Raw genomic sequence first — 24,867 nt, forward strand, 5'->3', positions numbered from 1 at the left:
ATATATTGCTAACAAATCCCGTTCCTCTTCATGTTTTCATTTATACTTTTAATTATTTTTCATTGTACGTCTAGTGCATTTAATTAGTTAAGTTTTCTGACAAACACACACACACAACACACCACACACACACAGGCACACACACACACAAACACACAATATTTGTCTGTTTTATTGTGCTTGTGCACGTGAGCGTACTTTTACTATTCAAGTTCATCAATTATGATAATTATCGTTAGAGTTGTTTTTTATTAGGACCGACAATAATGTAAATGTTATTGTTTATTATATTTTTTTATTGGATTTCTTATCTTTTGTTTTTCTTGTTCTTAAAGATGTCTACATACATACATATGTGTGTATGTGTTATTTTTGTAAAGGAGCGTCGTTAACCTATTCATTTGTAAAAGTCAATCTTAACACACACACACGCACACACACACACACACACACACACACAGAGGCATATATATATATATATTATTTCTTTAACAATTTATGTATTGTTGTATTATTTTTTTCCAGTTTTCATCGCATTTTATTATTCACGCATAATTAATTATACATGTATATGTTTAAAAATGAGTTAATGAAAATATATTATATATATATATGTGTGTGTGTGTGTGTGTGTTTATGTGTGTGTGTGTGTGTGTCTGTGTGTGTGTTGATCTAGTTGATATTTTCAATCACTTCTGTGTGTGTGTGTGTTGATCTAGTTGATATTTTCAATCACTTCTATATATGTAAAGGATGAGAAGGGGAAGGTAAGAGATAGTTATAAACAAATGGGGATTTTCGGGCTTCTGAAAATTTCTGTACAAATTTGCCTTTTGAATGGAATGAATCTAGAATTCTCCACAGGAAATTTGTAATTACATGAATGTAATATCGCTTTCCAGTGACAGTGAATGTGGAAAGTTGGGTTGAAATAAAAAACATCTTTGACCTTTGTGGGGCTTTCGAGCTTTACGCTGCGGCATACGTAGGAATTAAAATAAAGCACTTGACCTGAAGATGTTTGGGTCATTAATTATCTCTTACGATATTCCTCGCCAATCACAGGCGGACGGGCTGAACTTTGCCTTAAGTAGAGTTTATGATAGAGAGAATACAATGAGGTAATATCAATTTTGTAGAAAGTATGATAACCACAGATTTTATAATTTAATTTTTTTTCCCGGAATAAAATAAGTTCAACGTCGAGGTCGTCATCTCCTTCAAGTTTCATAAAACGTGGTTTCGATTTGATCTGACGATTTTTCATGCTAAATAATTTTATAGTTCTGAATATTTAGTTTATGTTGATGCCCGTTCGACAAACTCAATATCTCTTGGTTTCCAATAAATTTGGTAGTAGAAGCTTCTGATTTTTTTGACAACACTTTTATTTTTTAGCTGGATGTCTGATAAATTATGCTCAATTTATGATATATGTTTCCATTTAAACAAAGTCAAAATTGCTTATTCAAAGGTTTTGCAATTTTTTACCACGATAATATACAAACTATCTGATTTGTTCTTTGTAGTATACACGTTTTGATCTTATCATCTTTATAGTTTCATTGAACGTCAACTGTTGATACTGAAAAATACTTTTGAACAACTTTTTTACTTGTCAAGAGATTACTTTGGTTTTATTTTGAAATCAGTTTTCCGTTCTTGTGAAAAAATCTAAACAAATTGAAGTAAGTAACATAATAATGACGTGAATTTAACTTCACCATTGCAGTTGATTTGATGAAATTTGCTAAAAGTATAATTTTCATTTGCCTGAGTTAGTATTCCTGCTTCGATTTTTTTTTTGCTTTACAATATTTTCAACATTTTTAGCATGTCTCCTTGGTTGCAGCTACCACCTTTTCCAGTTGAGAGCACATTGTAATAACTGTCTGGTCGGTTTGAAAATTAACTTGGTAACTTAAATTAGCTGTTAGAAAATCGGTTTCGCATATACTTCGTGAGTTGTATTTATTAATTATATTTATATATTTATATATATTTGTAACATGTTTCATCGTCGTTGTTGAAGTTCGGTTCTTTTAATCTGCATAATCTAAGACCAACGATTATACATTCTCATGTTTGTGAAGTGTTGGAATGTTTAATGTAGGAATGATGTAATTGATAATCGCGTTCGTCTACGATGTTGCTTCTAGTCCGTGTTTCTTTAATGGATATTGGATTAAGATTGTCAGGAATGCAATTATTAATGAAAATCACAGCATGTTCCGCGTTTAATTTTTCTTTTTTAATTTCCGTTTTAATTTTAATTTTTTGATTTTTCTAACGGTAGATCGTAAATCATAGTCAAGTTTCTTGAGTTCAAAACCAAAATTTTAGCATAGAACAGGGGTGGGCAAAACTACGGCTATATGTGGCTCGCAAAAAAAGGCGAAAAAATGCATTTAAGAACATATGCGGCCCTTCAAAGGTAAAATAGTTCTCAATGCGGCCCTCACAGCAAAAAGTTTGCCCACCCCTGGCATAGAACATTTAAGCCATATATATATATAGAATATATGTTATTCTACATATGTGATTTAAGCATGATAGATCCATGTTTAATCAAAAAATTTAACAGGGAGTTAACTGACACGGAACATGCTGTATGGATTTCATCTATCAATCTATCTACTATCTATCAATATATATGATTATATATATGATTTGTAATTATTATATTTTATGTCATGTACGTACAAGCGATTTCAAGAGTTACAAAGATGTTAGATAATTCGTGCTGCTACCAACAATGATCTGTTTGTCAATCATTTGATAGCAAATAATCTGCTTCTTTTTTCTTTTTAGTTGCTACATTAATTTTTAAAGTTTCGTAACTGCCATTTTACAATTTGGCATGCCTACGTGAGTACAATAATTATTTTGTAAACAGTTCGAATATTTCATTCTAATGTTTCATCCATCTAAATTTTGAAACTTGAATAGAAGACGATGTAAAAAGTGTCTTTAAGAAGAAAAAAATTTTCAACAACGAATTCATTTTCAATTGGGTATAACATATTTAGGCTTTTTTCATCTGATTTAATGGAAAGCACACAACCTTCTTTTAACTATATTGTGATAAAATTAAACGGAAGAAATAATTGTTAGCTTTCGGTTTGTGCATAATTTAGGTTTATTCTATATTCTCAAATTTTCATCGAGCGTAATTTCATTTGAAACAACTTTTTACATTTATTTTCCACCTAATACATCATGCTGATAATAAAACCAAGTCAGTAAAGCTCTAAATATTCATTGTAGACACATGTATCTACTTTGTTTTTATTCATTATTTTCACTATTTCATTGCATTAACATTGTTTTTAACCTTTTTCAAATACCGCGATGGCAAAGTTTTCCCCCAAAACGCTTACCATTAGTACCTTGCTAATCATGAAAAGGAGTTTTTTTCATTTTTTTTTGCAAAAATCAAAGATTTTTGTTAGCTGATTTGATTGGAATTGATTTGTCCACTTCGAGAGATTGGTTGTGATGGTTTTTGCAAATGTGTTTATTTTGCGAAGGTTGGTGTAAATATTCGATGCGTATTTTAGTGTTTTTTTGTTATTTATGATTTACCGAATTTAATTTAACGCTTACGATTTAAATTCATCATTGAAATGTTTTATAGATGTTTGTCTGTGTGTGTGTGTGTGTGTGTATGTGTGTGTGCCTCTGAATATCGTTTTTAGTTAGTAATTTATCAAAGGAAATCTATCTGATTGTTAAGAAGATTTTATATTTGAATTCATTAAAAACTTTTGTAAATGTTCGTGTTTGTAAAGCTGTACCTGATTTGGTTTTATAAGTACATTTAATATCATGTATGTTTCCCAATCATCTAACCATTAGTTGGTTAACAATTTTAAATCAATTATAAATTTATTTTAACGCTTTTTTTATTATTTTTTATTTAATTTTATTGATGGCCAGCTGGAGCCTACCTATAAAATTAGTTATTAAATTAGTTTTGACTGCTCTGATTTGGAGTTATTTTTTAAAATCAATTTTTGATTTTAAAATTTTTGTCTTGGTTAGCTATTTTTTCGTTTTGTTCTTATTTAGATTTTTGTTTCAAATTTAAGGAGTATTTTTTTAGTGTATGTCACCAGTAATTTTTAAGATTTGTGAATTTATAATTTGCTAGAAAATATACTGCTTGATAAAAAGTGTTTGTTTTTTCTTCACAACCAATAAGAATGTCAAAATTCTCTTTACACGAAAGAAGATTTATAAGCGAGTTTTAAAACAATTCAATCGATATTGGAATGGATCATTCACCTTTTAGTCGTCGGTGAGTCTAGTAACTACACAATGCTAATCCACACAACAAAATACTTACAAAAACGCGCGCACGCACACAGACACACACACACACGTTACGTGATGAAACTTCATCAATTTAAGATTAATCTTTTCCTCTGAGCTGATGGAACAATACAGAAAAGACATTAAAAAATGCCGAAGTAACTGTTCTTCACGCACGCTATGTTCTGCCATTTTTCGAAAAGTTAATTGTTTGCTCATTGCAAAGTATAATTATAAAAATATATTATAATTTAATTAATAACATATATTACAATATAATGTATGAAATTAAGCATGGATTGTTAGCGAGTGACATAATCTTACGAAAGTTTTTAGGGTGTGATGGATTTTTTGGGTATCTTATTAACACTTATGATTTAAAAAAATAAATATTATTTTGGATTGTTTACGTTTAGTGGTTTGTTATGATTTATTTACAGCGTATATTTTCTTCAGTTAAAAACTGTAAAATTCAATCAACAACACTTTGCTGCACTTTAAAAAAAATTCATTGTCCCACAACTGACAACTTTAATCATACAGAATCAAAACATTTATTGTTATTATTTATTAATATTTTATTATTCGATTATCATCATTTGCTTGCAACAAATCTTTTTTTTATGGTCTAGGAAAATTACCTCTTGAATAATGAATAGAGCTAATATTGGCCAAACATTAGCAGAAAATGTTTACATTTATGCTTTGACAGGCAAGCCATTCAGTAGAGTAAAAAGCAGGCAACAATGTAAAATGTTTGCAGATATTTTTGACATAAAAATATCGTTAGTGATGTGAATGTTTCTTACAATTTTAACATTAGGATGGAATTTAGTTGTTTGTTAAATGAATTTCGAAATAAATTCTCAATAAAGAAGCATTATGATTTCAGTTCTGTTACTTTTATTTAATAAACTAACGTGATAAATGTTCTTTGGAATTTAAAGAGCATTCAGAAAATTGAAAATGTTATTGATTGCAGTCCTTTTAATAACATTAGCAACTGTTAAATATGCCTCGGCAGTTGATAAGAAGTTTAAATAATAGGAGAGCCAGACAATCCCATGTGTTTTGCTTCCGAACCTGCCACAGTCCTAACCAACATACGATCCTCACTGGAATGTTCTTCCAAATGTTCTCATTATGTTTCTCCCACTGATGGTAACATCACTTGCAACGCATTCAACTACGTATCCAACAATGCTAGTCATCCAGCTAAATCTTGCCAACTGTTTTCTTAATCATAGATACAAATTGTTCATACATACGACGTTATACGCTTTCATTGAGTTGTGAAATATATTTTGGAATAATTTTAAACCTAAATTTTCGTCAAAGGATGTTGCCGTAAAAAGAATATTGGGTCAGTTTGTTTTTTTCTTCAGAATTTACATACATTTTACCTTATTTAACTTAATAGTAAATTTCTATTTTCATACAAAAGATGCAGCTTAATTTTTATAATAATGAATTTGATGGATAGTGAATTAACCATGTTCTAGTTATACTTAGGTACCTACTGATTTGATTGCGTATTGTAGATACAATTTTCAATTAGTTTCAAGTTAATTTAATTTTTTTTTCGATTTTACAGCTGCCTATAACAGCTTCAGATTGCCGATCTGTGAGTTTAGTGTTTTAATTTCAAGTTTTGCTGAATTCAGAAATTGCGTCATCAAAATTGTGAAATGGCAATCGGGATTTACAATTATAGTCGTCGTTAATTTTAATCTTTCGTAGTATGATTTTTTAATTTGCCAAAAAAACTAGCTTCATCAAAAGTTTGTAATAAATGCTTTGTGAGAATAATGAATCTGTTTGCTTAGTTTTCTATTGAATTTTTACATTTCTATGTTAGAACCCTTTATATCAACAATGCATTTATATGAAAAAAACTATCTTAAAAGACGCACCGCTAAACACAAATGTCTTTCGTCAATATTTTTTAAAAATACCGGTTAATTTGATTAATTTGTCATAATAACGGAATATTTTTTAGAAGCAAATACATCTTTTCTGACAGCGAGAAAATCCTGCAACTTTCCATTCACCTTCAACGGTGGACTCTTTTACTCTTGTTCCAACTCACTACCTGGTGTTAATAACTCTTGTGGTCTCTACATGTGTCTCACCGGTAACAGGCAGTTGTCCGTCTGTCTTGACCCTCTAGGTTTTGAAAGAAATTGTTTCAAATTACAGATAAATCGAATCAAAATAAATAAACTTCAGTTTAATTGAAAGTTTCCTTGGCATATGAACCGAATTAATTTAAATGAATTTTTTCCGAAGAGTATACTTGTGATGTAAAATTTGAAACCTCAAAGTCGATTGCAACAATTTTTGTATCACATTGACACTAATTGAAATTAATCAAGCTTACACTGCCGTCAACCAAACTGTTTCATTGAACATCACATCGTTTGCTGATTCAACTCCTGTCACGTCTGTTAATGGCTGGATTGCCATTCCGCAAAGGATTGATGGTTCGCTTAGTTTCAACAAACTTAGGAACGTTTATAATGTTTTATTGATTGGTTATTAAATTTTTCCAGTTGTCATTCCGTAATAGCGATTAACATTTGTATTTTCCAGTCTGGATTTGGTATATACGATGGAAATTATTGGCTCGGTTTGGAAAAGATGCACATGTTAACGACGTCAGCCGATTACAGATTGAGGTTCGAAGTTCTCGTTAATGGAGTCTGGACTTCTGATGAAAACGATCATTTTGTGGTTTGTTTTTATAAGTGGTGAAATTATAATCTCAAAAGTATAACGATGGAGTTGTTCTCTTGATGTCTCTGGATACAGTAGAGCATTATTGTTGTAACAAAATATTATCTGATTATATTAAAAGCCGTTATTTGAACGGGCAGATGTTTATAACAGCATGTTGTCTGTTGATGAGTTAGTTTTCTTTGTTGAATAAAATCTTTCTACAATTTTTTTTATCTTTTATTATCTTTCTAAAAAAAAATCACAAACCAGACATCACACACACTGAACTTGCATAGGATAGGCCAGAACACCGTGCAGTCGAACCCAGCAGCAGCACAACAGGACAAGGCGCCTTTAACAATTAGGCTATCACGTTAAGCTATTATGTATTGTAATTGTTTCTCAAGCTATGGAGAAATTTTCAAAGCAAAATCTTCTTGAAAAATAATTAGCCGCAAAAGTTTTTTTTTATGATATAGCAATTTGTATGAAATAACAATAGGCTGAAGCTCGCTCGCAAAATGTCATGTCCATTGTTATGTTTGCTTCAGCTGAGCAAATAAATGCCTCCACACCAACATTCAACAAATTTTGGCTCTTATTAAATAATAATTGCAATGCGGAACTTATGAATGATTCCAACAACAAAATATTTAAAAAAAAATAATAAAAGCTCATTTAATTGACCAGTCGATATATGTATGTCGGTCATAATTCAAGACAGGACATCAGTACCATTAAAACGAAATTATCCAATCGATGTAATGACTTAAGATGTTTTTGCATTGCCTTCAACAAGCTAATATATACATCTGTCACGTCACATGCCTATACGAACATTAATTAGTGTAAAGCAGAAATGAACGCGTATAAATTTATATATGTTTGGGCTTGCCAATGCCTTGGTGTTTTTAAATATTTTTAAACGTTTGATGCATATCTTGAGAACTCTGTTTAATTTTTTAAGCAATTTCCAGGAATAAAATATATTTTGAAATGGAAAAGTACTTGTTTTCAATAATTTTTTTGCGGTTTTTGATGGTGTTTGCAAGTGAATTACTTCCAACTGATCCAAGCTATCAAAAACTAAAAAATGAGGCAACAAATGGCTCTCTCTGTTTTGGCGGTGAAGCTGTCAACGAACAAACAAACATCAGATCCATGCTGGAATGTTCAGTCAAATGTTCCCAACATAATCCTTCATTTTACATGGTCGGAGCAGTGAATGCAACATGCAATGCATTTAATTACGTGACCCAAGACGACAACACTTCCATGTGTCAACTCCATCACGTAGAATCTCGATCTGATAACTTTCCAACATTTCAGGTAAAAAATTGTAGAGGATATTTTGCTATTGTGGATAGCCCACAAAATAATCCTAATGTTGCTACTGTATCCGCTTCTACGGCAACAACTGCTACTGCAAGTGCAAGTTTACTTGATACATCTTCTACTAGCGACACGATATCAACCACACATTCTGCCACTCTGTGTCCTAGATTAGGTTATATTTTGTATGAATTTTTCAAAAACTCAAAAAAAACGTATTAAACTTTTTATTATAAATCATTTCAATTTTGTCATTATAAAATATTATATAATGTTCTTGACGAGTCATATTGTTATGATTTAAGATAAAGTTTATAGCCTAATCAGTAGCTCCCAATGCAACTTTCCATTAACATACAACGGTGGTCGGTTTTACAATTGTTCCAACAAACTGCCTGGAATAGCAAATCCATGCGGACAATACTTATGCATGAATGTTAACAACAGTCTGGCTATTTGCCAAAATCCGTTAGGTGTTGCATTTCAAATTTTTAAAAAGTATTGAAACATTATCAATTTTTTAATGTATATTAGAATTCTATGCAACTACTGAGGCAATTTATCTGATATTTCCAAACGCTACTTCATCAACCACCTTGTTGTCTGTCAATGGATGGATTGTTGTTCAGCAGAGAGTTGATGGCGCGCAAAGTTTTAGTCAGAGTTGGGCTTCATATAAGGTTGACTCAATGTTCAATTTATTTTGTTCATGGTATAATTTCCATGTCTAATTGCCCTGTTTGAAATAACCGTGTTAAATATTCAATTCCTTATCATATGTCTTTTCCGAACATTTTCCTTTAACATTGCAAGTAAATGTTGACCACATTTACAAACACCAACAGGCCCACTCAGCCAACTACAGATTGAGATTTGAAGTTCTCATAAATGGATACTGGATGTCGGATGAATACGATAGTTTCAAAGCACGTTTACTCTTCAAAACATTTAAAAAAATTGAAAAATAATTTATAACTGCATTTTGTTTCTAGACTGACTCTGAAGAGCTCAAATATGCGATTCATGCCTCAGGTTACTGTGGAAATCATTACGACGTTTTGAACATGCAACTTTCTGGAGGTATTTACGTAGTGAACGGAATGAAATTTTCAACTCCAGATCAGGATAACACCTCAAACCTTTTCAGATGGGCACAAAGTTGCTTGATGGGATATTGGATCAACACAGGGTGCATTGGCAACCTTAATGGAATATATGACAATTCGCTTTTGTATTACGATGCTAGAATCAACTACTGGCTTCCGGCGAGCTTCTGTAGGATTATGACTAAGATAACTTGAGTGCTATCAGAAAAACGGAGCAGAAACTAAATTTTGTTTTGGCGTTTTCTATTCTCTTAAGCGTGAATTTTGCATGAAAACTACATAATTTTTATAATTATATTTTTTGTGACTTGGGTTGATTCAATTGGTAGCAAAGAGAAAATTTGTTTTAAGAAATGGCATGAATACAAAAAATTGCAGTTGATGAACAATTTTTTTAATTTCAGTGTTAAACTTTTGAGCAATTTTAGATTTCAAACATAATATTTTCAGCTTTAACCGTCAATTTTTTGCTTATTGCAATTTTTCATTTAGTGTTATTGTACACATGTTGCATATAAATACGTAAACTTTTAGGGTTGGATACACGATACGTTGTAGGTATACATTATACCTGTGCTTGAAATACAAGCACTTATACATGGTATTTGTACTGTTCAAAATTGTATAATAATTGATTGATAAGTTACTATGGTTAATAATGTTATTAATGTTAATATATAGCATCTAGCCAAGTGAAGGATTTTTTTTCAAAATAATTCGAAATGATTAATTAAGAATTCAGTTAGTATAATCTTATAAAAACGAATTTAAGAGTGTTTTAATTTTTTTAACTTTGTTTTAATTTCTTAATGTGTATAATTCTCTATTCAATTATTTACTTTACTTTTATTTAATTTATTTTTTATTGAAAACATTGTAGTTGACGCCATTTTTGGAATAGTTACATAATAAACATACACTTATATTCTGTTACACCGATGTTAAATGTTACAACAAAAATTTAAAAATTTAACAGCTCCCAAACTTTGGATTTTTTTAATTTATTCCAATAATGAGCCAACCAATTAGAAAATTTCACCAACTCTGAAGAGCTCAACCCAACTCAGAATCATACCAGCCAGTTCTCACTACCCTGAAAACAACATAACTGAATTTGAGAAACAATTTTCTGGCCATTGTCTCATTCTTGAATCAACATTTTCAACGCTGTAAATATGGAAAAAGAGAAAAGTGCAAATCCTTTAAATGTTTCGCCCAGAATTCTTCGTTCGCTGAAAAACATTTTGCCGCGTAGAATTAAAAGGTTTATTCGTTACAAGGTTCTGCAATTAAAAACTGTCTTCTATATCAGTTTGGTTACGTTTCTGATCAGTATTTCACAAATATTTGGGTTGGCTTTGGAGACATCGCTTTATATCTTACCGGTTATTGGATTCGTGTCATTTAAACCAATCCTAGAAGGGATAGTTAAAAAAAGTTCCCCCAGGGCAGCCCGTGCCTTTGCATTAGTTTTGATAACCGTCATCATCATGTTTAGGTTGTGTGATTGTATGAGTTTTCGCAACGCCGCGCTACTGACAGTGCACATTTCTATCATAAGCTCCATCTCGCTGGCCAAGCAGCTAACTCCGACAGCTGTAATTGTCTGGCTAGCGTACATCATAACCTCCAGCCTTGCCTTCGTCGTCTGCGTTTTGAATTATTACGATCGCAATTATATAGCTAGAAGACGTTGGGCAAAATCTGATGAAAAACTTTCGTTTTCAGAAATTCTTAATAACATCCTTGGTGAAAAATTTATTGAAGATGTTATCGATGCTGCGACTGAGAAATTAGCTCGTAGTAACGCCATTTATGGAGTTGGTGATGATGACGATGTTGATGATTATGTTCTTGATGATGATTACGTACTTGACGAAAAAAATGATCATGTTTTCAATAGCGATAACATGGAGGACATGGAGGACATGCGTTGGCATTCATCATGATCATGATGATGGTGGTGAGGGTGGCAATGTTATGATGATGATGATGATGGTGACGACGATGATGATGACAGTGCGATTTTGATGGTAATGATATTGGTGTTGAAACGTTTTTAATTTGTTTATTTTTTGGAAAGTTTTGTTTAAATTGATGTAACAGAAGTTTGGGATTTTAGATTTTTGTCTTGATTAAACAATGTTTCAAAATTTTTCAATCGGCATTAGTGCAAAAAAAAAAATAAATTCACAAGTGATTTTTAAAAAATATTTTAATATTTTTTACAAAATTTACATCTAATTTCAATTGTTAATAATTTCAATTTCATAATTTCAAAAAAATTGTTCAATTTTATAAATTTCTATTAATAACCTATTGCTATGGGCTGATGAATTTGAATTTGTTGTACTTATTCTGCACATTAAACGTTTCTTAACACGTTTTTTGGGGAGTTTTTGTTGACTGCTTATTCTTCTAGTGTTTAATAACATACTTTATTATGCCAGTATGTAAAAACACCACAATAGATTTAATTAAACGCATCGATTAAACGTTGATAAAACATTTGAAAATTTTGGCAAGTAGGATCATAAATGGCGACAACAACAATTAAAGCAAACATTTATTGAAAACTAGAGCTACCTGCTGTTGTCTGTCCTACCTATTAATTTTTGAATAAATGTTTTCTCGTTAGTTAGATAACGCAATGAAAAAAAAAATGGAAAAATGTTTCATGGTATTTTTGGCAAATCACGCAAAAAGTAATTAAATTCTTTGAAATAGCTTTTCAGAGTCAGCATTTAGGAAGGAAGACTTTAAAGTTGGAAAATTTCGGTTGGGTTTAATGCTAAACTTGAATCTTTCTATAAATTTAAATACAAAACTGTCACCCAGCTAGTAACGTTTGGCAAAATTGTTGTACCAAAGACACTAGTTTGAAGAATGAAAATTGCAAAATAGATAAGAGAAAAACCATAAAATGTTAGAAAGACTTATGTCCACGTGTATCGTTAATTAATCAAAACGCCTGAGGACAATATACTTAACGCAGTGTATAAAAAATTCTTTCATTCACTAAGTCTTAGTACAAAAAATTTCATTAGAAACATGTTCAGGCAAGTTTATTTTGTACGGCGAATTTTTATTCCACATTGTATTGAAGCGTGGAAGCGTCTTCATTTGTTCAAAGCATTCGAATCTGGTTTCTTTGGCAAACATGTGATTAACTGGTTTGAAATTATTTTATTTAAAATAAAATTTATAGTTTTTTACCTGTTATTTTTACGCTTAAGCGCGCAAACGTTCCTTTCATTTAAAATCTGCCAACGTCGTTTTATAAAAATAATGGTAGAAAATATTTGACAAATGAACAAAATTTAAAAAAAAAATTTTTAAACGATATTGTGTATGTATAAAACTGTTTAATCGTGCCGTTCATCATATATACCTAAAATTTCGTCGAACAACATAATATAATAACAAATTTACCAAATTCTAATCGGAATTAGTAATATATTAAATTTAACGAAATTAATTCATTGAATATAAGTATTTGAGAAATGATTCCTGTGAGATTAGCCAGAAATATGTTACTGTTTAGAGTCTATATTTCTTTTGTGATTGTGGATTTGAGTGAGCAGGCTGTTCGGATGACATCAAAGAAATTTTATCCAACCTACAGCTGCTTGCTAGACAGGAATAAAAAACTTCCTGTTTGCTTCGACGACCAAATGCCAATCACGAAGAAAACTCAGGCAAGAAGTTTGAAGGAATGCATCCTGAAATGCATGGTGTGACTTTAAATCTTTTTTTAAAATTTAGTTTTTAGACCCATAAATAATTAATAGACGATTTTATAAGTTATCAATTTTTACACAATTTTTTTTCAAATAACTAATTAAAATTTGATGTACCTAAGTTGTTGACAGATGAAAAATTGAGAGGAATGAATTACATGCCATCCGGGTCATGCTCCTGCTTCTCAATAGCAAGTCTGCGCTACAACGTTAGCACTAAACTGGTGGCTTCAGGCTGTAGAAGTTACGTTAATCATGGTACGTTGAGAAATTTTTTCACAAATAAATAATTTTTCTAAATTTTCCAAATTTATGACAAATTTGTGATATAGTTAAAGCAATAGTTTTCAAGAATTAAAGACAGATAATGTCTTCTATTTTATTTCATAAAATGCCCTTTAGCTTTTTTTCTAATTACAAATGAAGAATTATACGGTTTCATGTAGTGTTTTTAAAAGAGGCCCTACATTATAACATTGAACTTGCGACAAGCAGCCATACTTACACTTCTACATAAATAAACCTCGCAGATTGCCCTGAAAGATTCGATTACGTAGTAGAGCAGCACAGATGCTACAAAATGCAATTTCAATTGTTGAACTGGTATGACGCAAGATCCTTGTGTAACAGTATATCCCATTCCCATCCCATCAGTATCGATGACGATCAGGAAAACGTTGAATCCTTGGAATACGTCAACATCACCGCTCCCAGTTTGTTCAAATTTTTGTTTCCAAAATTACTCCAAATACATTTCTAAATAATTTTCTTTTATTTTTTAAATTCATCTACTCAAAATTTTACAAAAATTGTTTAGAACTAGAATTTTATATGCCATAAATCAAGTTAAGATGCGTTTTAACAGCTCTTAAAAATGGCAATAAACAATTCAACGAATTCAAGTGTGGACGGACGTCTCAACTAAATTTACGTTTTCATCGTAACTTTACCACGCAGTTTATCACATTATTTCAAATGCAAACATGAACTTTTCAAACCATATGTCATTATTTTCAAGATTATCAGGTATGCCCCATCACTGGCTTTACAGACATCTACGCATTCTACACCAGCGGAATTTCAACCTACTTCAGTGGAGTCAGAACTCCTTTCTTGTGGTTTCCATATCCAGGTGTGAATAATTTGGTGTTTGTTTAAATTTGGTTAATTTATATTATTTCGTTATTTTTTCAAATATTTTTATTGTCTGTATTTTATGTTGATTTCAATTTTGACATGAACAGGGATTTATTTCAAAATTTTCGAATGTACTATAACGATTTTAAGAATCTTCAAAATATAATTGTTACTAAACTTGAAACAACAAACTCATTTGTTTCTCCGTTTAAATATAACTTTTTTAACCATTACAAAATGATATAAAAAAAGGTATTGATGCATTTGATATCACTATTTAGGTATTTACAAGAACGTGCAAAGTACAAGTGCCTGGCATTCAAGTGAACCGAACTCTATAGCCGACGGTTCGGACAACTGCATTCAAAGCATTCTGCTTGGTTACTTTGGTTGGAACGATGCTCCGTGCACCTGGCTCATGTGCGTTCTCTGTGAGTTCGACATGAAAATTTGAAACGCATTTCAACAAACTCGCTCTGGTTCTGATCCTGAAAAAATTGTTTTAATTTTTAGGTTTTTAGAAACTTTCAAACTTTTACGTGTTTTTTATGGAAGTTTTGTGGTTTTTAACATATTACTTTTGTTAGCACAAAAAACTGTCATCTAACATTAGTGAAAAACTAATTTAAACATGATTTTTTTCAAATTTGTTTCTTGAATACAATAAAATTATTGAGTTTGATTAAATTTTTCAAGAGTGTAATGTTATATTTTGTTTTAGTTTTAAAAATATATTTTAATTTTGATATACATTCAGATGTGTCCAAACTTCTTTTGACACCATGACAAACTGTCACAACAACCCCCAATTTATAACGTGTCGCAATTTTTGACAGCTGCACCTTAAAAGTTACGATTTACCTGCTAACATTTGCAATTGTTTCATGCAAATTCCTTAATATTACAAATATTGATTGGTAAATGAAACTCTGTCACCTCTGACGTAGTTGAATATCTAAACAAACACGTACATAACTTCATATATAAATCGGAATAAAGCCTAAAATGCGTTTTTGAAAATATATGACAACAAAATTTTTCTAAATTCACGATAGATAATAAAAAAGAAAAAAATAGGATATCTCCATAAGGCATGATGACATCTTTTACGTTACAGACCCTTCGTACTTTTTCAAATTTACTTTTTATAACGCGAAAACCTATATATATATATATATATATATATATATATATATATATATATATATATATATTTATTCCATATATGTGAAAATAAGTTGAGAAAAATCATGAAACTAATTTTGTTTTAAGAAAAATTTAAATATGAAAAACGCTTATTAATCTTAAACTTCACATATTATACTTCAGATTGTTGTGATCTATGTTTCCGGTGCATTTTGCGTTTTCCATTACTTTGTTCTGCTAAGTTTGTCTTACCTGTTCTGCCATTTTTTTTTCATAATTTTTAGCGCATTTTTCTAAAAATTATTGTTAATTATAATTATTGTTATTAATTGTCACAAATTTAACAATTTATTAAATTAAAAGCTTTTTTAATTTATTTGATATATATTTCAGAATTTGTTCATCCATCCTGATCTGTGTTTTTCAGTGCATCTGTGTACCTACCAACTGTATTGTCTGCCCATCTACATTTAACAGTTAATTCAAAAAATGTTGATAGAATGATGGTCAAGAAAATTTGCAAGGAATATAACTTAGATAAAGGAATATACATTTTTACATTTTAAAAACTAATTCTTAATATTTTATTTGAAATTTTGATGATCTTATAACTTTATTTTTAGTTTGAATCAATTTGTAAATTAATTAGAAAATTCACAAATGACTGATTAATTATTTGTTAGAAAATAAAATATCAATGATATTTTATAATTATAATATAATAATTAACTATGTGACATGATGTTTTAAGATTGTTTTTTTCATATGAACCACTAACAAACAAATGCTGATCACTGGTATTCATCATTATACAATGAACATTGTGCTCCCATCATGGTAATTGATTTTGAACTCCAACTTTGATTTGATTTGATTTGCTAATTATTATAGGTGTTATTGTACAAATTTTGTAGGTTCCTACAGTAAGTTGACTATAGATAAGGAAGTAAATTCATCTAAAAAAAGAAAAATATCTGTTGAAACTGTTGATGGATAATCTTTTAAATAAAAATAATCTTTTTTCCTGCCACCAAAAGTCAATTCTTAAGCCTAAATCTTCTGAAATTCTTCAACAAGAATTAAATAAAACAAGCATTAAAAGTAACAATTCCAATGATTTCAGTGAAAAACAAAACTCTGATGCTCATCAGTTGAAGACTTCACACATTTCTAAAAATTTAGAACACCTATCTTTAACTTCAACTAAAAATACTAAGGAATCAAATAAAAAGAAAACGCCTGAAGAATTTCTTGAAATGCAAACCAAACACATTTGCTCAGAAATGAGTCATCCCTGGTGCACTGATCATTCTTATGCCCTCAAACATAAAGTATCTATTAAAAGAAAATCAGATAGTAGAAGCTATAAGCCAAAAAATTATGAATGTAGTTTAATTAAAATGCAACAAAAGGTTGTGGAAGGAAGTACTTTACTATATAATTCCATCATCCCATCAGATGGCAGCTACAATAGGTTTGAGTTCGCAGTGCCTACCACTGAGGTGTGTCTCATTTATTGAAATTATTATTTTACAGAGATTTCTTAATGATTTCCAACTTATATTTGTTGAAATAAATTTCTGTGGAATCAAAACATGTATAAAATTTTAGGAAAGTGCACACGTTCACTTGAAAACGACCCATCCCTGTTGCACCGATCATTCTTATGACATCAGGCATAGAAGGCCTAATGAAAAAAATGTTGAAAAGGTTTCTAAAACGCCAGTGCATCGTGTCACTTTTCCATTGGAGGAAAATTTCAATGAACTTAAACTTGTTTTGCCTATTCTTAAGGTCTAGTTTATTTGTATGCTATTTTTCTTGATGTATTTCACACTACTTTTTATTAATATTATTATCATCCAATTGTGTTTTTATGAAGAAATAAAAGTTCTCATTATTATTATTATTATTGCTGTTATAGTTCTGGTTGTTACAACACATTTAAAGCAAACACAATATGCCCTCACTTCTTAACTCCAGTAAGGAACTAATAAAATTCATAATTTGAATGTAGGTGCCATTGCACGAACTACCTGAGGATCTTTCATGTTTGCCAAATGATGTGCATGAAATTTGCCTCAACGATGATTTAGATTTACCATACATCAAAACGTCTAAAAGTTTGTTTTCGCTTTTGGTTCCATTGAATTTCTTCTATGTATTGACAGTAGTTAAAATCACTGTCAGAAGGCTTTTAACCAACGTTTCATAATATGCTGGTTTTAACTTTGTTTCTCTTGTAAAAATGAAGTAAATCTGATAATGAACGTCAACGAAACTATATCAACTACTATTCAAAAGATATGCACTGTTTTTACTTATTGATTTGATCCTGACAGCCATACCTTGCTCATCATCAAGTGAAATCCTTCCAATCAAAAACAAAACCTCGTCAAAGCGGCTCAAAAAATTTTACCCAACAGCTCTGGAAAACATCATGGAGAATGAAATTGAAGTGCTGAAGAACCAAACAACAGCTTTTTCTGAAACCCAAATAAAAGTTTGTCGTTGTACAACTGTTATTATTAATGATATGTTAAGTTAATTTCCGCCAAATTTTTATTCGAGCATGAATTTTTCCTCAAAACAATAAAGTTTTTCAAAAGTTCTATATGGCAACATGATTTCATTTGTCAGCGTCTTGCAGCTCACTACTTAAAGGAGTTGCCCAAGAGAAGAATGTATCAAGGAATGAACTTAACTTGTAAGATCTGCAAGAACAAACAATTTAATTCCATTTCATCATTATGCAGTCATTACCGGGATCACGCTGGTCGTTTGCTTCTTTTACAGTTTTCCTAGTTTTTTTTTCTCGGAAAGTTAAATTTTGTTTTTAACAATAGATCTTGCAATGTATACCCAGGCTGTAAACCAAATGTGTGCTTGACCTGCGATGCAGCGTTTACGAGACTGCACAGTCTCAAGTACCACATGCTCGTTCACTACGGCCTCAATCGATTCACTTGCGGTGATTGTGGACATTTGTTCAGGCACGCCGGTCATTATAAGGTCAGTTCAAGAAGGGAATAAAGGTTTTGTTTTCAGTTTGTGTTTGCAGTTACGTTGCTGCTTTCAATAACCTTGTTAACCTTATTTATTTTCTTCAATAATTGTTGTCTCACATATAGAAATATCAATTGGTATTAACGTGATAACTTAATTGTTGTAGAAACATTTACGTGGGCATTTGGAGAAAAAACTCCATCACGGCGGTGAATGTCCTGCAAAGTTCAAAGGTCGAAACACACACAAACAGCATATAAAAGTTAGACGCTGCAAGACAACAGTCTCTGGAGATAGCTTCACTACTAACGAGAACGTTCTTGCAAAATCAAACGAACATGAAGATACAATTTCTGCTAATAATTCCAGTCCTATTAACATTAAAGAGAGCTTCTACGGTACCATAATAAATGGCAGGTTGGTCAGTTCAACTTTTATGCCCTCTAGTGCAGCAGGGAAAAATTTTCTGTCCATTAGCAACAAGGTGAATGTCATAACTCCAGAAATTGATTACCAGTCACCTGCAACACTTGTACCTTTACCATCTACAGCTGAAAAATCGGACTTTGAAATCATGAAAGAAGATTGTGTTAAACAAGAGCCAGTCGACACTGGTTACACTGATTATTGGCCTGGAATATTGCCAGCCCCGACCATTATCAATCCACTTTCCAAAGAACATACAGAAACATATATTAAAGTAAAGGTTAAAGATGAAAATTTAGTTGCACCATCTCTGTTCTCAACATCCTCAACATCATCTTCAAAGTCATCAGCTGTTTCGACGTCAGCAGATTTCATGAGAAACCTACCTACAGAATCCGCAAACTCACCTGGAAAAGCTCCAATCATTTTTTTCAGTGATTTTCCCGCTATAAAACCACGACTCATTATCATTGAACCTGATCACTAAGCGCTAATGTGTTTTACTCCTAAGTGCTCAGGGCTGTTGAGTTTTTATATGAGTATAATGACTAAATTGTTATTTAATAAAAAATTAACGTTTTATTTTAGTTTCAGTTTTCATTGAAAACACTTTTTTTTGAGTTTCAATATTTTCTTTACTGACTTCATTTCATTGCCTGGTCGATTTTTTAGTATTTTTGATAAAAATTTTGATTGAAAATTATTGACGATTTTTAAACCCTATCATTTGTTTTCTAAAAATATTCATTTATTGAACAATGTTAGGTGTGTGTGTGTATGTGTGTGTGTATGTGTAGAGAGAGAGAGAGAGAGAGAGAGAGAGAGAGAGAGAGAGAGAGAGAGAGAGAGAGAGAGAGAGACAACTATATAGTTGCATGTGTGCCTGTCATTGTTTTGTCGTCGTCGTGATAAAATTTGTCTAATAAGGAACGACTTATCACCCTTTGGGGTAATGTCTCTTCATAAACTATCGTGTAGAATCTGTCATTTTGTTTTCCAGTCTTGTTTTGTTTTTCAGTTTGAATTTATTATAATAATAGTATAATTAGTTAAATAATTAATTAATTAATATAATTAATTTCGTCCACAGAATACTTTTTTTACTTGTGACAATTTGATGAATTAATCTTTGCATCTGCATCTTTTAAAGAGAGGCTTATTCAATTTTTAAATGTGGAAATTTACCAATAAAATGATTTATAATTCGACTTTTTGGTTTTATTTTCTAAAATTAGAAATACCGGATGAGACAATTTAAAGTTTGGTCAGGCATGGTTACTTTTACCGACCTGTTGTCTAACATTGTTAATAATTTGTAAACAGTTCTCGTAACATTTGTAAATATTTTTGAAAAATTCAAAATGTAATAGATTCATCTAAAATAGTAGGACAGCTAATAAAAAACGTTTATTTAAAATGTCAATGATAATCATTCTAATTCTAGGTGTTTCATTTAACATAGCATAACGTAACAAAAATCATCATCCAATTTGCAATATTACTTTTTTTAATTAATTTTGATCATCATCCTTGAGTAAGTGGCTACTTTGTAACAGTAGTCAAAAGACGAACCGAAAATTCCATTGACTCGTTGGTAGTAACAACAATGGAACCAGTTTCCAGATCCGTGACTTTTAGCACAGTGGTAGTTTGGGTATGGGTCGTTATCCTGATCTGGAGCGGAGAAATTCATGCCGTTGTGACGATAGTTTGGATCCGGATGGTTCATAATGTCACACTTATCTCCGTTGTATTTGGAAACGTTGACAATGTACTTCTCTATCTCCGAACCAATCTGCGTTAAATTTATTATCTACTACACATTTAGTTGTCTATAGTTAGGTTGCAGATTCAGGAGTCGGTGAATATTTGGTTTCTAGAACCTTAAAGTCTACCTCGTTTAATTATTAATAATTTTTAATTAAGATATTTGCCGGTCAAAACTTATAATAATAAAATTTTAGAAACGTTAAATATTGAGGCTTTAAATACTTTTAAATTACAAACAGTGAAATATTGAGTTTCAAAAATATTTGCAAATAACAAACCTTGAAATGATCATATTCATCAGAGAACCAAGAACCACTGATAAGAATTTCAAATCTCAACCTGTAATCAGCCGAGGTCGTTAATTGGTGCATCTTCTCCAAGCCCAACCAGAAGTTTTTGTGGTATAATCCAAATCCTGACTGTAATGTAATAAAAATTATATAACTATTCCAAAAAAATTCAAAGATTTTTCAATATTACAACGAACATGCTGTGATTTTCATCAATAATTGTAATTTTGACAGTCTTAATCCAATATTACTTTGTAAACATTCCAAATCTGATTGAAACTCTGCGAGCCATCAATCCTCTGCTGAATGACAATCCACCCATTGACAGACGTGACAGGAGTTGAGTTGGCAAACGTTGGAACGTCCAACAAAATCGTTTGATTGGCAGCGCTGTAAGCTATTGTGTGCAATAATCACAATCTTTCGATTATATAAATTAAAAAAATAAATGTATATTGACGTTAAAATTTTCTATTTAAGAGGATGAAAGTTTAAAATATGATGTCACTCACCTTCAGGTTCGGCACAGATGGTCAGCTGCCTCAACCCAGTAAGACACGTAAAGAGGTTGCACGGATTAGCGTAGTTAGGTAGTGAATTGGTACAAGAGTAAAACAATCCACCATTGAAGGTGAATGGAAAGTTGCAAGATTTGCTTGTCGTTAGGAAATTCTTGTTTGCTTTTGGGTAGCAATTTAGTACAATTTAAGGATAAATAAATAATTTTATATTGTTATTATCTTTAACGTTTTTTACTACAGACACCAATGTTATAACTTTAAATATTTTTATATTTCCAACACCAGTGTTGTAGCTTCCAGCGATTCTCTTGTTATCGTTATACCGTTGGTTCAAGATTTTTGATATATGAACACAACTGCTTCAACTTTGAAGAACGCTTATTTGAATTCCAACAGTAATAGAAACATTAAACTAATCCCAGTAACTACATAAATCACAATTACAACTTCTCCTTAACAATATAATGTTTGATAGTGTAATGTGAATTTAATACAAATTTTAAAAAATTCTGTTGAATAACCACCATGGACAAATTTCTTTACATGATAAAATTAACTGATTCAACAATTTACTGATATGTAAAGAAAAATATAAAAATAACTAAAATCGGTGAATTTATTATTTCTGAAACTTCTCATTGTAAGAACTATAATTATTAAACTCACAAATTGGCAGTTGGTAATTCGTGACAGCCGCTGGAAAAATAAAATCAATTTAAAAAATGTAAATGCTATTAATGTTATGAGCTACTGCGAGATGGAAATGTTTAGGCTCCCGTTCAGTGCAGCTCAAAGCCAGCAGTAATAGAAACACTAAACTAACCCCAGTAACTACAGAAATCACAATTACAACTTCTCTCCAACAATATAATGCACATTGATGTAATGAACATCGCAAAGTGAAAATAAAGCAAACGATTGTCAGGCAACTGATTCATTAATGTTTAACCATTATTATCCTACGCTGTGTATGTGTGTATGTTGGGGATATTTCTGAAAAAGAGTACTAAAAAATGTTTGACTAACATAGAGCTCGTCTGGCAGCTATATCCTGTTAGAAAAGTTTAAATAAAATGTAAGAGTAGGCGCATCACTTCACTGATAAATTTTTTGCATATTGAAATGTTGAGCTACAAATTTATTAATTAACATATTGACTAGCCTCGTAAGCCATGCATTCGGATTTATTCAGAGCAATCTTGTAATGAACATCGCAAGTGAAATGAAACAGTTGGCAATACTTAGCTGGATGACTAGCATTGTTGGATACGTAGTTGAATGCGTTGCAAGTGATGTTACCACTAGTGGGAGAAACATAATGAGAACATTTGGAAGAACATTCCAGTGAGGATCGTATGTTGGTTAGTACTGTGGCAGGTTCGGAAGCAAAACACATGGGATTGTCTGGCTCTCCTACCATTCCATACTTCTTGTCAGCCGCTGAAACTAATAAAACAGCTGACAAATACAACATAATGACATCAAACGTCATTTTTATTTAGCTAAAGATTTATAATAAATGTATTTTACAATATCAAATCCTTATTAAATAATGTCGTTTTAAGTTTTATGATTACAAAATTCTATCCAGAGCTCTCAAAAAATATGTTTCTCATCACTCACAAACAACATTAAACAATTTGCTCAAGTTGTTTGATCAAGACAAAATTATGGATCTTAGTGAGTAAAAGTACTGACGTTTTAGACAGATTCCTATATAAGGATTTCAAATGCAAATATAATAATGAATGTCTTACGTCTAACCTATTGTGAATGTTCATTCATCGACTTGACTGGTTTGAAACAAGATCCTATGAGACAATGCACGTTTGGAGCCAGCAGCAATCGACTTCATCATCATTCAACCTCAGGTGAATGTTCACCATTGTCTGGACTGGCACGCAAACGGTTTATCACGATCAACATCAAAGAAATGTCAGTGTAATTTTTTTAAAAAAACTTGAAGTAACAACAATCATAATATGCTTTTGATTTATGCGTTAATATTTTCTTGTGTTTGTAATATTATTTTTTAATTATTCTGATACAAATGACAATTTATATTCATAATTTTTCACTCTATATGGTGTATTTGATGAAATGGTACTTTATAACGACAACAATCTCGCGATATGTTCCACAAAGTATTCATCAGCATGGTCGACAAGTATCCAATTCTTCTTAACTTCAGTTTGATGTAACCAAAATATACCAAAGTTTTTAAAGATAGTTTTATTCTTTGAAGAAAAAAATTTTCTAACAAGTAAATAAATAAATAGATAAATAAATTAGTAATCAATTTTATAACTATACTCACTCGTTTCTTGCTAATCAATATTAAGGAATATTGAAAATAAACCTGATAAACCTTTTAAAAGTTGACAGCAACTTTTGTCAAGAAAACAATCGACAAATACAATTCAAATCAAAAAACATGATTGTGACAAGTGCAAGAGCGCAAATACTCAACTGATTATTTTTCACAAAAATCATTATATGCCAGAAAGCGAAGGAAATTTTTAAATTCTCAAACAACTAGTCATACACACCACACATACACACACACACACACACACACACACACACACACACACACACACACACACACACACACACACAAAACTATTCTAATAATTTGAACAGGTTTGGGAGTGTTATGAAAGTAAAACACAGTTAATAATATATTTACATGTTTTTTGTATGCTTCAATCAAAATTTCAAATCATACATTTTTAAACTAAAACCGGAATATTTAAAGTTCATTGTCTTGCTATTTTAATATTTTGATTTATTTGAAAATACATTTTTTTAATTTTAATTTCTTCACATATATGCTAAAAATGAGATTTTATGATAATTTTTCCTCCTATTACATTCGGGATTCTATTCTGGGTTTTAACACTACAACAAAAGGTATGATGGATACATTTTGGTGTATGATGGATACATTTTGGTGTTTTGAATTGAAAAATATTCATTAAACTTCATTGAAATTTTTCTTAAATTGTAAAATCCGATTCAAAACTGACAGGCCCTATTCCCGACAAAACCCACCAAGGTCCTTTACTAAGTGCCTTCTTCAAGTTCGCATACATAACGATGCATACCCTCATTTGTACCTTTGGATCTATTCTCCTATTTTTCCAGTAAAAAAAATTATACTTTAATTAATTTTTTTTTAAATTTTTCAAATAATCATCGTTAAAATATTTACCAGATTTTGCGGATGCATCCTGAACCACCTAAGGAGATATAGAATGGCGAGTGTCGATGGCGACAATCAGTTACGAGAAGATATGGCGATGGAAGATGTAGAAGCAGATACTGATGATAACGAGTCGGATTCTTCCCAAGATGCGAA

General features: G+C 31.0%; 5 protein-coding genes across 5 annotated transcripts; 4 read left to right on the forward strand and 1 right to left on the reverse strand.

Moving 5' to 3' along the window:
- Positions 1-5,378: 5,378 nt before the first annotated feature.
- Positions 5,379-7,410, forward strand: HELRODRAFT_174682 (hypothetical protein; the record flags this gene model as incomplete). Its single annotated transcript, XM_009022116.1, has 5 exons — positions 5,379-5,520; positions 6,338-6,484; positions 6,690-6,826; positions 6,907-7,047; positions 7,303-7,410. The coding sequence occupies 5 exons, from the start codon at positions 5,379-5,381 to the stop codon at positions 7,408-7,410; spliced, it is 675 nt and encodes a 224-aa protein (XP_009020364.1).
- A 618-nt stretch (positions 7,411-8,028) lies between these two features.
- On the forward strand, positions 8,029-9,665 carry HELRODRAFT_174683 (hypothetical protein; the record flags this gene model as incomplete). The annotated part of the gene is made up of 4 exons (XM_009022117.1): positions 8,029-8,539; positions 8,899-9,044; positions 9,210-9,294; positions 9,370-9,665. 4 exons carry the CDS (start codon positions 8,029-8,031, stop codon positions 9,663-9,665), a joined length of 1,038 nt encoding a protein of 345 aa, XP_009020365.1.
- Positions 9,666-10,223: 558 nt separating this feature from the next.
- HELRODRAFT_192239 (hypothetical protein) lies at positions 10,224-14,801 on the forward strand (the record flags this gene model as incomplete). The annotated part of the gene is made up of 6 exons (XM_009022118.1): positions 10,224-12,643; positions 13,096-13,204; positions 13,333-13,468; positions 13,741-13,923; positions 14,229-14,342; positions 14,629-14,801. The coding sequence occupies exons 1-6, from the start codon at positions 12,522-12,524 to the stop codon at positions 14,799-14,801; spliced, it is 837 nt and encodes a 278-aa protein (XP_009020366.1). The 5' UTR covers positions 10,224-12,521.
- A 1,526-nt stretch (positions 14,802-16,327) lies between these two features.
- On the forward strand, positions 16,328-19,412 carry HELRODRAFT_174686 (hypothetical protein; the record flags this gene model as incomplete). The annotated part of the gene is made up of 9 exons (XM_009022119.1): positions 16,328-16,330; positions 16,531-16,824; positions 16,906-16,995; positions 17,105-17,203; positions 17,511-17,616; positions 17,836-17,996; positions 18,092-18,200; positions 18,360-18,505; positions 18,666-19,412. 9 exons carry the CDS (start codon positions 16,328-16,330, stop codon positions 19,410-19,412), a joined length of 1,755 nt encoding a protein of 584 aa, XP_009020367.1.
- A 1,020-nt stretch (positions 19,413-20,432) lies between these two features.
- HELRODRAFT_81437 (hypothetical protein) lies at positions 20,433-21,302 on the reverse strand (the record flags this gene model as incomplete). Its single annotated transcript, XM_009022120.1, has 3 exons — positions 20,433-20,720; positions 20,974-21,114; positions 21,237-21,302. Coding segments are annotated over 3 exons (495 nt in total), but the record flags the coding sequence as incomplete, so codon positions are not given.
- Between the last annotated feature and the right edge of the window lie 3,565 nt (positions 21,303-24,867).

The sequence above is a fragment of the Helobdella robusta genome (genome assembly GCF_000326865.2).
Source record: "Helobdella robusta unplaced genomic scaffold HELROscaffold_30, whole genome shotgun sequence".
Classification (NCBI taxonomy): domain Eukaryota; kingdom Metazoa; phylum Annelida; class Clitellata; order Rhynchobdellida; family Glossiphoniidae; genus Helobdella; species Helobdella robusta.